A 14,697-nucleotide genomic window follows, 5' to 3' on the forward strand; every position below is an offset into this window, starting at 1 on the left:
GGACTCTGCTCATAGCTTGCATGAAAATTTCACTCCAACTAAAACGTGCCTCTTTGGTGAATTTACAAATTTCCCCAAAAAACTTTTTAGGCGGGAATTCTACCCAGGGAGTCGAACCGGAACTTTATGAACCGGTTTGGGGTCAATTTTTTCCGAGCCGTAACCGAACCTGAACCGGTTTTTATAAGTTTTAAGGAGCCGGAACTGAACCGAATAATTTGAAAGTACCTGAACCTTAACCGAACCCGAACCTGTAAATAAAAGCGGTTCGCTCCTGCATGACGTCACAAATTCCATTTTACAGAGTCAAGTTACGCCATGCTCGAAATTTTATGAAGCAAATATGAATATTGAATGAAAAAATCGTTGATTTTTTATTTTTTAGATATTTCAATATTGAGTTGCTGTTTTTTAAATAGTCACGTAACCTAGATTAAATGACTTAACAATTCAAAGATTATTCCCTACATTTATCGACCCACATTTTGAGATTTAACGCAAATTATATTGTATCTGAACCGGAACTTTATGACCCGGTTTTGAAATAGCGATGGTCGAACCGGAGCGGAACCGGAACTTTTAAATTCCTGCGAACCGAAACCGAACCGGATTCCGAAAAAATCCTTGAACCCGAACCGAACCTGAACCGGAAAAGTCAAACGGTTCGACTCCATGATTATTTCTACCCCGGTTGACCTCAGCTGTAAAGCACTGAAGTGATACAGATCAAAATGAGACTGATAAGCAATTAATGACCGGTGCGTACGTTCATAGAGAAAAACAGTAAACTAAAATTATTACTTTCATTGTAACGTCTTTGAAATATTTAAATTTATGGTAGGGTACCAGTGCTAAAACGAAATATCACGTGTTTACGGTTTGTTTACTATCTTTGAACTTTAACCTTTACCGGTAACCAATAAAGCCAGAATTTAGTTCAAAGTACGACCAAATACTGCCTGAATCATGGATGAATTTCGTAGCAGAATAAACAAGTTTATCGCCAACCCTCACGTAAGGTACGGCAGTTCATTCCTCACCTTCATTTTTTTAAGTTGGGTTGGTCTAACCGAATTCGCACGGGTCCGTTACGACTATAAAAAGATTCGCGGCAACGCTGACAAAATAGACGAAAACATCAAGGAATGGGGCTTGAATCGAAAACCGCGGCAATCTCTGGAGGAAATCTACGTGGAAACGGTGGAAAAAGAGAATTTGGACGAATGGTTCAACGTTAGGGGACCGAGGCCTGACGAAAACTCGAAGACAATGCAAGAGGAACAGAGACGGGATCGATTTAAGTCTTGACTTTTTTGGTTCAAGCTTTGCACTGGAAACGAAAAAAACGCAGTGCTTTTGCAACGGCAGAGTGCCGTCTGACTTGGAGAGACTTTATGTGTGGACTTGTATTTTAGTGCAAGTTGATCGGTACAATCCCACAGTCGGTCTGCATTCTGTAGCAGATGCACACCTGAGATTTTTTTTATTTGTGTGCACACTTGAATTAGTAATTTCGGCGCTGGTCTATAATCCTACCACAATGCACCTTATTATTCGGGTTAGGGTGTGGGTTAGCGTTTGGGTAGGTCAGGTATTATTATTAAATATAAATATAATAATACTTGACCCACCCACACCCAAATGCTAACCAGCACCCTTACCCAAATATTGTGCATTGATTTATATTTGTATAAACACTGTGGTAGGATTCTAGACCAGCACCGTAATTCCCAAACACAAGGTGTGCATAAAACCTTGATTGCACACCTGCACAGCTCAAAATTTGGTGTTGCACACCCAACATCTCGGCGTTAAAGGCCATGAAATGCTGACAGGGGTACAAGTGTGTATATGGCAAGATTATTTGCCAAGCATGTAATAATGTTAGGGATGTAAGTAGCTTCTAAACACTTAACATTACAACTTACGTGTACCTGGTTTAAATATAATGTAAACTTAACTTTGGCTGGTTAAGGTGCTCGACTGCAAGTCCTTTCATATTCCAAACATTGGCCCTGGTCTAGGATTCAACACTTTTTTTATACGATCATAACGAGTTGTCTAAAATGAAGTTACAAAAAACATATAAATATATGGGACAATAAATATAATAATAAAACTTGACCCACCCGGAACCCAAACGCTAACTCGCACCCTAACCTAACTTGCACACTAACACAAATTATGTTGGCAATATAAACATCTGGACGAAAACGTGGTGGAATTCTAGACCAGCATCCAAAAATCCTGTCATCACTATATCTGCTGTAAGCTTAATTTGTCAATAATATGTAGATGAAATATGTTGATGTTTTTCTGTTTGCACATTAAAGGAGTCTGTCCTACTTTTTAGCAAAGATCTTTTCCACTTGAACAAAGAGAAAAATAGTAGTTTTGTTTAACAGCATGAACTTTTATTTAAAAAATGTGGGCTAATTGATTTACCTGTTTTGGAATTGTTACATGCCTATCTCGTTCAGTACAACTCACTATGGTTTATTATTTCTTCTTGTTTAGAGTGTACCTTCTTAATTTTTTTTTCCTAAAAAATGACCTGAATTTTCTAAACACAATGGATTTGCCAAAGATGTACATACTTTTCACTGGTGCCACAAGGTAAAACAACATATACTTAAAACTCATCAATATATATTTAAACTGATTTAAATATATTACTTTATATAATATATATGAATAGATCTATTTCCGAAATTTAGAAGATATGTAAATTTTTGTAGTTACCAATTTTGTTAGCACTTTTTTCAACTAATTAATTTGTATTGCAGTGGAATTGGTGAAGCATTGATTAAATCAAAGTTCGATGAACTGTCCAAAAAATGTAGGCTGCATTATATCGTCACTTGCAGAAACAAGAAAAAGGGGGAAAAGTTAAAATCTTGGCTTGCTGTCAATCAACCGTTAGTTGAAGTTACTCTTGTTCAAATGGACGTCAGTCTGGTTAAATCTGTCAAAGACGCTTGCAAAAAGATGTTAAACTTGTAAGTAGAATGAAAATTGATGAATTTTATGTTCCAATAGTTAATTTAATATTTTATCAATATGTTTTTAAAAATGTTATAAAAGTAACCAAATTATTTTGCTTTGACAGATTTCCTCACATAGATTGCATGTTTCTTAATGCTGGTATAATGCCAGTTGCAAGTCTGAACTGGGGATATATCAAAGGTCATTTCTTTTCATGGTAATTATTTATATTATGCTGTACATCAGGGGTCAGCAACCTTTTTCTAGTCGCGGGCTAAAACCAAACTCAGAAAGATCTCTGCGGGCCGTACAAAATGATAACTAAGAAATGTGTTATTTTCACGTTAAAACAACTGTGAATCAGCCGGACTTCGGATCGTAACAACATTTAAGAAGGCTGTAGCGCGCTAACATTTACAGTTAATGTAGCTCAGTGTTGGCACTCCTGGTGAGCGAAGTGAGCACGATATTTTTGGTATAGCGGCATTTCAAAAAAAATTTGTTACAATATTTTGAATACATTTTCCGTGACGCACTTGGCTGCCTTCCACGGTGCAACGGTAAAGAAGCGCTGATCTAGGTGAAAAGACAACATTAAAACGTAAACAAACTGGACGTAGAATGATGTTGCGCGGAGCGCGGAAAAATTTTTGCATTTACATAGTTAAAATAGTCAAAAAGTATGTTAAACGGACTTGTGTCTAAATTGTCAAAGAGGCGGCGGGCCGGATGAATTACATCAGCGGGCCGAATCCGGCCCGTGGGCCATAGGTTGCTGATCCCTGTTGTACATCAATGTCTAGAAATAGCTCTATTGCTGAATGCTGATATTTTTTTTTGATTTTGTTAATTAAATATAAAACTAAAAATGTTCTAAAAGTAAAAAAAGACCAAACTAAAAATGTTGATAATTCTTGCATAGTGTGAGTAATATAATGGAAAAGAAAACAGAATTCATTTGAAATGGAAGTGGCTATTTGACCGTATCACTCTTTTTAAGCGTGCTCTAATACATGATTATATCTATTGATTTGAGTCGATTTAAATTAGTTGTTAGCCGGGTAAATAGACTCAGGAGGAGCCTAACTGGATCACTTTTTCACGCTTGCACCCAATAGTGATTATATACCAGGTCAATTTGGACTACTCTGGGTGTCTGGGTGAATAGCATTCTTCTTTAATTAAATAGTAATGAACAACTTTAGTTCCAAAGTTTTTCATCACTGTTTAAGGGAATTTATTGAAGCGCTGCGAACTGGAAACAAAATGTTTACAACCATGAATCTTAACACCGATGAGGGAATTAAATCTATTTTTGCAACCAACATACTTGGACATTATATTCTTGTAAGTAAAAAACTGTTTTGCAGGCTGTTTTTTATTTAATATCTGGTTAGTTTTCAAAAAAATTATTTAAAAAAATATGTCTGATAAGACATTCATTTTAGTTTCAATGTTGAGTGTTTTTTGACATTTTATATTTTGTTCTTAAAATTAAGGTTCAAGATTTAGAAGAACTTCTTGCAAAGGCAGAAAATTCCAAAATAATTTGGACAACATCCACTAATGCTTCAAGAAAGGGATTTAATCCATTGGATGTTACTTGTGCAAACGGGTAATTAGAGAGAAAACTAGCAAATTTGCAGATTTAAATGTCAACTATCACATATTATATTTATAAAAATTAGTAAAACATGTTTGTGCATCATTTTTTTTATTTGTTAAGTTGTTTTATTCAATTTTCTCTTTTAAAGGGTTGAGCCATACTCTAGTTCAAAATATATTTTGAATGCCACAAGTATGGAGCTGAACAGACGATTGAATGACAAACATATTTACAGGTAACTCCAGTTTTTCATTAACTTGTGGTGAAAATTTTCTGTCATTACTAATTGGTTTAGTTATGTTTTGATTAGAGTTTATCATTGTTTAGTGTTAAAATAAATCCAAGGTGAAATTCACCAATGGTATATAAAATATTTAACATTTTAAACAAAGTCTTGACGCAACAACCTACTTTTCCGAAACAATGTAAGCATTATAAAAACTACTTTTTTCAGTAAATTATAGGGGCGATTTCTTCATTTTTTAACCGTTTAGAACAGTGATTCCTAAACTGTATGCCGTGGCACACTAGTGTGCCTCAAGAGATTGTCAAGTGTGCTGCGAAACTCTTTGTAATTTAGGAAAAAAGGGCATTTGTATTACCAATAGGCATACACATGCAAACATTTTAGACTTTTAATACGCACTATTCATTACAAATTAATAATTTTGAGACATTTACATACAGTTTGTTGTGTGTTAGGAGCGATTGTAAGATTACTCTATTGTTGCTCGTTTAAAGGTGTGTCCAGCTAAATAGTTAACAATATTTTAGTGTGCCGCGAGCCAAAAAAGTTTGGAAACCACTGGTTTAGAACGCATTGAATAAATTCTGATAATCAAGTTCCGTGGCAGAATTCACAACAAGAATTCATGCTGCCATTGATAATATAAGTTGATTTCTTTTGTTTATTTGCAGTCATCTTGCTGACCCTGGAACAGTTCTCACCAACATTACTTTTGATATTCTTCCTGTTTTTCTTTGGTATTTGCTCATGCCTGTTATGTTTTTGGTGAGTATATACACCATAGGAATGTCAAATAACACTAGATTGTTGGCAATGGTATACGTCTGATTCTAAAGCGGTATCTGTGCTTATCATATACCAAATTCATACGTGCAATCAGATTCATCCATGGTTTACACATTTTATCTTGAAAAGAAAATTTTGAAATCAAGTAACTTGACTTCTTAACCCAAAGCAAATTTTGGCCAAAGAACTTGAACATATCATATGTGTCATGTTAGACGTTAATAAAGTTATTTAGTATTGAATAGGATTGTCATACTTTTTATTCAAAGTAAGCAGTATCAGTATTGGAATAAAAAACATGTTTAGGACGTGCCTATTATAGGTTTAATGTAACAACTAAGATGAAATAATTGATAAAGTTGTTTTCTCGACCCTATGAATAAAAATATTGTACCAAAGTTAGTAAGTGACAAATAGAGGCAAAACAAGTGAATTTATGCCTTTGATTTTTGTTTGTTTTATTTTCAGTTGCGATTTGCTCTGCCCGAACTGACGATCACCCCTCAAAATGCTTGCTCGTCAATGAAGTGGCTTCTAAACAGTGACCCCCGAAGTTTAAAACCCAATGCGAAATACTGCAGCAGAACAACTGTCATTAACTCTGTCTACGTCCAAGAAGATATGATGGATATTACATGGAAAGAATCGGCAATGGTCTTTGACCTTTTAGAAAAAACTGCAACAGATTTGGTTAAAAATAGAGGTCTAATTTAGCAAATAAACTCCTGGTTAAACTATATTGTTTTAAATTGGCTAAATGTGCAGAAATTCAAAAAGCTACCTGTTGTTTTAGGTACCTTCTACCTCATTAAACGTTGTTTTTTTTGTGTTAAACAACTGCATTGACACACCTTAAAGCATTCATCATTATCACAAACTATAACCAGCTTCGTTATTGAGATTGTTGCTTGGTTATGTATTTGGAAATATAATGTGATTATCTGGTAATTTTTTAGCAGGAACTAGCACCCACATAATACCTGTTGTGTGGTCATTTCCCGAATGTAACAAACAAAGTGCAATATAAAAGAGGCGTGTATTTGGGCTTTGTATATGCTGATGACTGTTATGCTATTTTCGCCATGTCGGTTGCTAGACTTTATTTGTCAAAAACTGCCATAGAACATGGCAGACATTATGGCACTGTGCTACTTGCTTGTACTTTTATAAAAATAAATAAAGTGATTTTTTTTAATTAATTTATTTTAATTGAAGTCTTGTCTGGTTTTTAACAAAGTCCAAATATTTTTTATGTGCTTAACTGTAAATTATACATGTTTTTATTGACATTCTGTTTGTTATAACCTACCACTCATATGTTTTATTTGTCAAATTTTGTTGCAAGACTTAATAAAAGTGCAAATTGAATTAAAAAAAAAACTGTTTACATTTTGCTGAACTGAATTCTCATATAACCTGATTCAGAATACAAGACTCACTTGCAGCTGTTAAAATAAGGATGACATATTGTTCTAAAACAAAATTTATAAATTGCATAAAAGCGCAGTGGATAAACAAACTCCTTGTATATACAGAAATCATCACCACAGACTAATAATTTACTGGTTTTTACATAAATTTACACCATTGTTTTGACTGCCCACACCAAACAAACACAAAATCTGCAAAGATATACTGTTTTATCATAACTATAGGGATATATAATTTTGGATTACATACATACATACATACATACATACATTGATTCAAATTAGCAGATAAAAATAGTCAAAGAGACCAGACTTACAATGTCTTCTCTACAGTATTTAACATAACACAATAGAATATCAAAACACCATTAAATGGAGATATCTGTTTATCAATATTTTTTCAAATGTGATTTCTTTTCACTGTAACAATTACAGTGGCTGATGCGAATATGTGTTAAAAGATTTAACTTTGCTGAAATAGAGTGGAGGAAATTGCTCGCCCAGATTGAATTTTGATTCTACCTTTCTATCACTGCCAGCAAAAAGGCTGCAGCACGAATAACTCAACCACGACAAACGGTTGAACCTTTTTCTCGGAGAGGACGAGACCTCAAGACTCAAGTAGTACTTTGTTTCAGTGGGTGTGTAATTGATGTCTTGAGCCCGGCGCCGCCTTTGCTTTCCAAGACTGGCAGTACTCGGTACGTTTTCAGGTTTTTCTGTCAGAACGGCAGTAACAGTCGCAAAGCTTGACTTCTCCTGGCTGTTTGTGGTCAGCTGGTATCGTCCCACTCGAAATTTATACTGTGATGCATTTTCCCAGGTTAACTTTGATGCAACCTGAAGTGGCTCTTCTGCAGTTGTGTAGAAGAGCATCTGGCCATTGCTGAAGAATCTCATGTATCTGTGCAACAAGTGGAGTGATAAGAGGCTTGCAGAATGTTGTCTGGTGACAAGCATTTTAAGCCCAAATTTGTCATTAAAGTTTAATGCTATTACCGCCTTACGAATATAAACCTTGCCATGTTTACGCGTTAAGTGCTTGATTTCCTAAAAATGGACAAAAACACATTACTACCGGATAGAAGTTTACAAATCAGCATTTACCTATATATATGCTCCCTGTATTTTAAGTCACCAGCATTCTGGTATATTGAGTGATAATATTTTAAATATAATGCTGTGTTATGAAAACTGGAATGCTAAAGTTGTATGTTAACCCTCAAGCGAAATATGTAAAATTAGCTAGAGTACTTCACTCAAATGCACTCTTAATTAACCTAGTTTAAAACCTTTTTTCCTTATTAAAAAAATCAGATTTCACATACAAGAATGAGTACCTGAAATATTCCACACACTGAAATGGTATGCAGCTCATCTGTTCTCCTGGGCGAAAGTATGTGGCCTTGCTGATATAAACTCCATCCAGACGTACTTGGGGCCGTTTGATGTACATTTGTCGCCACGATTTGTAAAGCTTTCGGTTGGCATACTGTCCCCATACTTTGAGACAGGCGGCTTGCCAGAGGGATTGATCCTTGGAAATGACGTAGAACTTTCGACAAACGTGAGACAAGGCTTCTACGGACTTTAGATCGAGATCAGACGATGCCACCCAGCGAAAGATCAGGTTCAGCATGTCATCTGGAAGATCAAGGATGTTTAAACCGGTTGTGATCACACTTGTTGACGCTTCTTCTGGCGCATCGGATTTTATTGAAAGGGAGGTAAATCGGCTCAAAAGGTCTTCATCTTCAGATGGATTTTCCTCTGTATTTATAGGAGCCTCAGAATAATCCGCCACTTCTGTAAGATGCTGCTCTATATCTGGGTCAAGGTGAATGGCTGAGCGGTAGCACTTCACTGCATCGGGAAGATGGCCGAGTTTCTCATGCTCAATTCCCTCCTGGAACAGTTTCCGCGCTTTTTGTGTGTTTTCCATTTCAATGTTTTCTTCGCAGCTTGTGCTGTCCGCATTCGGAGATTGGCGACCTGCAACTTCATTTCGCCACGTTTGGCGAAAGTTCTCCAGTTCAGCTTCGACTTCAAAAGTACCGTCTTCCTCAAACTCTGCAAAGTTGTTTGCCATACTTATTAGCTTTATGTTTTAGCTGTGACGGCCTCGTTTTTTTGTATCCTTACTGAAACCCTTATAATACGTAGAGATCACGGTCGGAAAACCTCCAAACAACTTTGAATGAAACCACAGAACTTTCCATTTGAGTGATGTCAAGGATTTCAATATTTGTCACCAGCTTCATAGTCTAATCAATATCTAAAAGAATCTAGTTTAAAAAAAAGTAAGATTTAAATTTAGAACTGCTAACATAAATCACCTTTAATGTCTAGTAGGTTTAACCAACTATGAATAGGGTCAGGGTACATAATGAATGCATGGTACGGGTTAGCGTTTGGGTTAGGGTGGGTCAAGTATTAATGAAACATCCTTTGCATATAGTTTATACGTGCAAAAGTGAAGGAGCGCCAAATTATTTTTACTATTAAAACTCCTACACTTGCTGCCTTGCATCGAATTTGTAGCGTCATAAGTTATAACTAGTGGATAGTTTGGAATTTAACCAGCTTGCTTCAAATTTTGCAAAACTACATTTACTGAATATAGCTTTTTATTAACCTAGTAAGTTGATTTTACATACTGTAACAGGTCGCGCTGTGCTTTAGTTTAAGCTGTTCTTCTGTTTTGACGTAATTATACGAAGTTTGCACTGAACTAGAGTATATTGGACTGTATTGCTCATAGCTGCAACGTATTAACAGGTAACACGACACGCACCCATTGCACTCATTTAGTCACTCACGCTAAAATATGTCACAGCAAAGGTCCGTTTACACTACAGCTGCACTGAGCTGAGCAAAGCGTAATTTACATTTAAATTCTATTGTGGCGAGCGCTTCAAGCTTTGCTAAACTCAAGCCCCGTGTAGCAGCTGCAAGCTGCAGCTAGCTTCAAGTTACGCTTTGGAGCGATTTTCACGCTTTGCTAAACTCAAGCCCAGTGCAGCTATAGAAAAACGCAACGTTTGGAGCGATTTTCACGCCCAGCTTGGCCCAGCGTAGCTGTAGTAAAAACAATTTCACGCCCAGCGCAGCTCAGTGCAGCTGTAGTGTAAACGGGCTTTAAATGTTTGCAATATTACGTCACGCAGCAAAGATCGTGTCATCGATCTGATAGGTACATTTTGGGTGAGTTATGGTGTCGGTTGGTGTTTTCTTGTGGTAGGATTCTAGATCGTAGGTCAGTGCTCAGCCAATTCTAGCCATAATTGTGTTTTTAAGGTTATCATATGAGAGAAAATTTATTTTCGGGACACATCTTGTTTTTCCTCGTATTTTTTTAAGGTCTAAAAGTCGGACTTTTTGATTCTTTGAATGCACTAATTGTCGTAGACCTTTTTGCTTAGAACTGCACTAATTTCTTACGGATCGGGTGCTTTTTTGGTTTGCTATGGTTTGCTTGGTATGTTTCAGGCCGATGGGGACAAAAACCAATAATGTGACGTCATCGTTATAGTTCGCTGTAGCTATCGACTCCCATCTAGCGGTTGAAAAACTTTAATACAGAATTCGTCCATATTCGATTGCTTTGTTAAACTCGCGAAGCGACTTGGCACCATGCTGCGTGTTTTATTGTCAATGGGGAAATAAAATAAACCGCGCGTGCGACTTGCTTTTTAGAAAAGGCCTTCCTTACTATAAAAACTTATTGCTCTTACAACACAACATATTTTACCGCCGCAAATTTTGCACGTCACTGTTAGCACCTGTTTCGCATGTTACTCCAATCAAGCATATCAACACCAGGCCTAAACAAAAATTGTACAAGGGCCGCAGCACGCAAAATTCTAAAAGTTGTATGCATTTTTAGCGACGATGTTACAAACCTACGTCATAACGTGGCCTCATAGAAAAATAAATGCCGTTATTTAGTTTAAATTGGCCAAATATTCTTTTTAAAAGGTGGCGTATTAGGCACATAAAAGAGTTTTGCATATTGCTCGAAACAACAGATTTAAAGCCGGTTTTAACCGTGATTGCTCGGACAAAGCCATGGTAAAAATTTACCGAGTAAAAGTTGACAAAAGTATAGCAAACCATATGCGTTAAACCATTTTAAGAAAATGATTCTATCTGCTTTTGAAACATGTCACCTGGCCCAAGTTTAACAACATGGCCGTATAGGCATTATCTACATAATTTATGTTAAACATATTTGTTGATCATTTCCCAAATACCTCGCCGTATTTGAATTGTGATGTAAAGAGGCAAAACCATGTAATAAAGTTTCACCCATCATAGAACGCAGGAAAGCATTGCTAGAAGCTTCATTTATATGACGTTTGTGAACTAGATTGAAACATTATTTAAAGAAGCTTGAAAGTGTTCTTGAAGATAAGCAATTATGCGTCAAGTGCCGGTTTTTCACAGTCTCTGAGAATGGGATTTTTGTTTTGAAGCTGTAAAAATACAAATAGATAAATTATTTTGAGTGCAAAAAGATTCTACAATTAATTTTGCTTAGTCTTTACCTCACTACCATATAACATGCAATACCGAATTATGAGCAAAACATATTTCAACTAGATTTACATTTGATTTTCACAAATAATGTCATTAAAATCGGAAATTATTTTAATCCAAATACTTACAATACTTACTTAAACATACTTACCACCACCACAAACAAAAGGTCGCAACATTTACCTGTTATACTTACTTACTACTGGACCTACGATCTCAAACACAAGGCTACTCCTGTGCCCTGGTGTCGATGCGCCAATTGCCTGCGACGGCTGGAACCTGATTTACCGTTTGTGCGCCCCTTCTGCGAGATTCCCATAACAGGCAGCCTCTGTCGGGTTGACAAAGGTAGTCTGGAGTGGGTGCGGTTCTTGCAAATTGGTTCATAAACCCGTTACCTTGTGCCTAATTTGCTTATTATTGTTGGTTTCATTTAGTTTATTTGCGTTTCTTTCACATGTGGTGGCAGTGGCCATTTTTAGATGTTTAATTAATCGATTTAAGTAATTAACGAACAACAAAAACGTGCGCCCCTTTATTATTTCTTGTCTAATTATCAAAATTGTCATAACGCATCCTTACCAAAAACATCCTGTTGTATATTTATCAAATATTTTATGATTTGTCACTTTTTTTTACGCCTTTTACCAAACACTCGCTGTCATTATGAGAACAAAGCATTCGGCTGTTTCACACATGATAAATGTTATATCGTGACGCATATCCTTTCCTTATATTGTACTAAAAAGTATGACCTTAAAAATCGCCGCGTTGAGAATTGGCACATTAGCCGCATCTCAAAACAATGATTGAAATTGTGTTTACAGTTAGAAGCCGCTTTTCGTGTACTAATATGGACAGATTCTAACTTCCTTGTAGGAGATAAGTTGAGAGAGAGAGAGAGAGAGAGAGAGAGAGAGAAAGAGAGATAGAGGCTTTTACAGCTTTGACTGAAGACAGCAAAAATTGACTGTTCATGTATCTGAACTAAAGGAAAGAATTGGACCTGAATGGCCTCACGAAGACAGGCCATCTCAAATCTTGTAGGAGTGTGGTCGATTCATCTTGGCAATTATATAAATGAAGACTCATTTATCAGACCCACCCCCTCACACATACGTTTATTTCGCCCATATTCGTTTTCATTTATTATGATGCGAATAAACAACATACACCATTTAAAAATATACCTTCTGCCATGCGAATTCAGGTACTACTCCGTGGCGGCACCTGCTCCCCACTGGAGACAGGTTGTCAAGAGAACTGGGCACAGATCACCACAAACCTTGTTCTAATACTTCCGGCCTCTTCTTGGCCAATGGGAAGAATCGCACCAAAACGCTTATTTTTACTTACATTATGTCAGTTAAGTTTAGCAATTGTGGGAAAAAACTAAAAAAAACATATTTTACGTACTTAGTTTAAAAACAATCTGTCTTGGTCTGAATTTGTCTGATGGTTTACTTTAAATCAATCGCAATTTACAAACGCATTGAAAAAAATAATACTTGAATGTATTATTGTTACACTTTCGACCAACAAACGAAAGTTTTCACACAGCGTTTATAAGTTTAATTTAACAATTAGCATTTACATTGCAACCAGCTAATTACACCCTACTTGTGGATTTTGGACGCAGCAAAACTGCTCCCGTTACGAGAGCTTCACTGGGTGGTAGTGTATTTAGTGACTTTTTTAAGTGCTTACTGCTATTTGTTGCTTAGTTGCTTCAAGTTTAGCGGTCTGAAACTTTCTGCTGCTTGCTGCTTAGTTGCTTAAAGTTTGGCTGTTAACTACGCGTAGGAAATCTGACATTATCAGAATACATAAAAAATACTGAATGAAATTAACCGCTGTTAAGTATTAAAAGTGATTACCCGGGAATTCCCCACGGGGAAATCCCCCGGGATTTTTTTTCAAAAATTCGAAAAATGAAAAAAAAACGAAAAAACTTTAAAGTCGATTTTTAGCTTTATTTTAAGTGCTAGGGGGTTGAAACTTTACCATGTTGTTTCTACGCCCAAGGCGCATCTACAGGCCAAGTTTCACCCGAATCGGAGAAAGAAGTTTTGAAAAATGCCAAAAATCGCGTTTTTTTGGATATTTTTTACAAAAAATGCCCATTTTCTCGCGAATTATAAAGTTTTGAACTATATGAATGTCACCATTGGATTTATATTGTCCTAACGCATCTTTTGTGAAAATTTCAGCCAAATCGGTGCTGGTCGAGAAAAAATTGAAAAAAATCGCTGGTATATGAGCGTCGAAATTCGCCAATTTTGCCGATTTAGCCTAATTGCTATAATAGATAATACTAATGATGTGAATTGCGCTCTACTAAATAGTCAAGCGTTATACAAATTTCGTACCTTAACCTATTTGTAATAGTTCTGACCTATTATTTACAAGTCCGTTTGTTTCAAGAAATTGATTTTTTTTAAATCCAACTGCAGATTAACTGTGTATATTCACCAGAAGCCTGTTAACCAACAATCTTCAGAATCCACAAACGCTACTGTTTTTGAAAAAAAGACTTCAGAATGAATAAATGATAATTTGCAGTTGCTCCAAATGCGTTTGGGCAATCTGACAATATATCAGCTCGCTAAAAAGAATTTGTTAATATAAAATTTTTGTTTTTTTTATATTTATTATATATTTTTTAATTTAAGTTCAATTTTTTTCGACCATCGTAGTTTTTTAGTAGAGTTTTTTTTTGTCGAGTTGTTATTAGTAGACACGATGTTTGTGCAGTATTGGGGTCTGCTAACAAAAGAGTGGGGGGTACAAACATCCAGAAAAAGAAGCTGGATTTTGAAAAAAAAAAAACGTTTTCTCTGTCCACGGTTGCGCGAAATACGAACCTTTCTTTTTCACAACAACAAAACGCAAACAACTTTGATCACACTTACCTTATGAGTATTAGCCTTCCAAGTGCTATAATATCGCTCGCAAGAAGTGCCATCCAACCTCTAAGTTACCTAACCTGCTAGATCGGACCAGCACTTCTAACCTAAGGCTCGACGATTTAGCATAAACGTCAAGCAACACTCGGCAGATCTTTAAGAAGACATTTCCAAACCTTAAATTTCGTTTTAAGTAAT

At 36.1% G+C, this 14,697-nt stretch overlaps 3 protein-coding genes across 3 annotated transcripts; 2 read left to right on the top strand and 1 right to left on the bottom strand.

The window, feature by feature from the left end:
* Nucleotides 1-966: 966 nt before the first annotated feature.
* On the top strand, nt 967-1,308 carry LOC146133662 (cytochrome c oxidase assembly protein COX16 homolog, mitochondrial-like). Its single transcript, XM_083397820.1, has one exon. The coding sequence runs from the start codon at nt 967-969 to the stop codon at nt 1,306-1,308; it is 342 nt and encodes a 113-aa protein (XP_083253946.1).
* Nucleotides 1,309-2,521: 1,213 nt separating this feature from the next.
* On the top strand, nt 2,522-6,941 carry LOC146133663 (3-keto-steroid reductase/17-beta-hydroxysteroid dehydrogenase 7-like). The gene is made up of 8 exons (XM_083397318.1): nt 2,522-2,616; nt 2,787-2,999; nt 3,110-3,202; nt 4,218-4,332; nt 4,485-4,600; nt 4,740-4,826; nt 5,510-5,603; nt 6,093-6,941. The coding sequence occupies exons 1-8, from the start codon at nt 2,573-2,575 to the stop codon at nt 6,336-6,338; spliced, it is 1,008 nt and encodes a 335-aa protein (XP_083253444.1). The 5' UTR covers nt 2,522-2,572; the 3' UTR covers nt 6,339-6,941.
* Nucleotides 6,942-7,133: 192 nt separating this feature from the next.
* LOC146133664 (F-box only protein 9-like) lies at nt 7,134-9,333 on the bottom strand. The gene is made up of 2 exons (XM_083396518.1): nt 8,395-9,333; nt 7,134-7,958 (listed from the first exon to the last, which is right to left on the bottom strand). The coding sequence occupies exons 1-2, from the start codon at nt 9,141-9,143 to the stop codon at nt 7,484-7,486; spliced, it is 1,224 nt and encodes a 407-aa protein (XP_083252644.1). The 5' UTR covers nt 9,144-9,333; the 3' UTR covers nt 7,134-7,483.
* Nucleotides 9,334-14,697: the final 5,364 nt, after the last annotated feature.

This window comes from Ascidiella aspersa, chromosome 9 (assembly GCF_963924565.1).
Source record: "Ascidiella aspersa chromosome 9, kaAscAspe10.2, whole genome shotgun sequence".
Classification (NCBI taxonomy): domain Eukaryota; kingdom Metazoa; phylum Chordata; class Ascidiacea; order Phlebobranchia; family Ascidiidae; genus Ascidiella; species Ascidiella aspersa.

What these genes read in the sequence shown, in the direction of transcription:
- LOC146133663 (XM_083397318.1), top strand. Translation starts at nt 2,573, where the DNA reads ATGGATTTGCCAAAGATGTACATACTTTTCACTGGTGCCACAAG. An exon ending in AAAGGTCATTTCTTTTCATG is followed by an intron (nt 3,203 to 4,217) that starts GTAATTATTTAT and finishes TCACTGTTTAAG; the next exon opens with GGAATTTATTGAAGCGCTGC. An exon ending in TCATGCCTGTTATGTTTTTG is followed by an intron (nt 5,604 to 6,092) that starts GTGAGTATATAC and finishes TTTTATTTTCAG; the next exon opens with TTGCGATTTGCTCTGCCCGA.
- LOC146133664 (XM_083396518.1), bottom strand. Translation starts at nt 9,143, where the DNA reads ATGGCAAACAACTTTGCAGAGTTTGAGGAAGACGGTACTTTTGAAGTC. An exon ending in CAGTGTGTGGAATATTTCAG is followed by an intron (nt 7,959 to 8,394) that starts GTACTCATTCTT and finishes CTTGTTGCACAG; the next exon opens with ATACATGAGATTCTTCAGCA.
- LOC146133662 (XM_083397820.1), top strand. Translation starts at nt 967, where the DNA reads ATGGATGAATTTCGTAGCAGAATAAACAAGTTTATCGCCAACCCTCAC.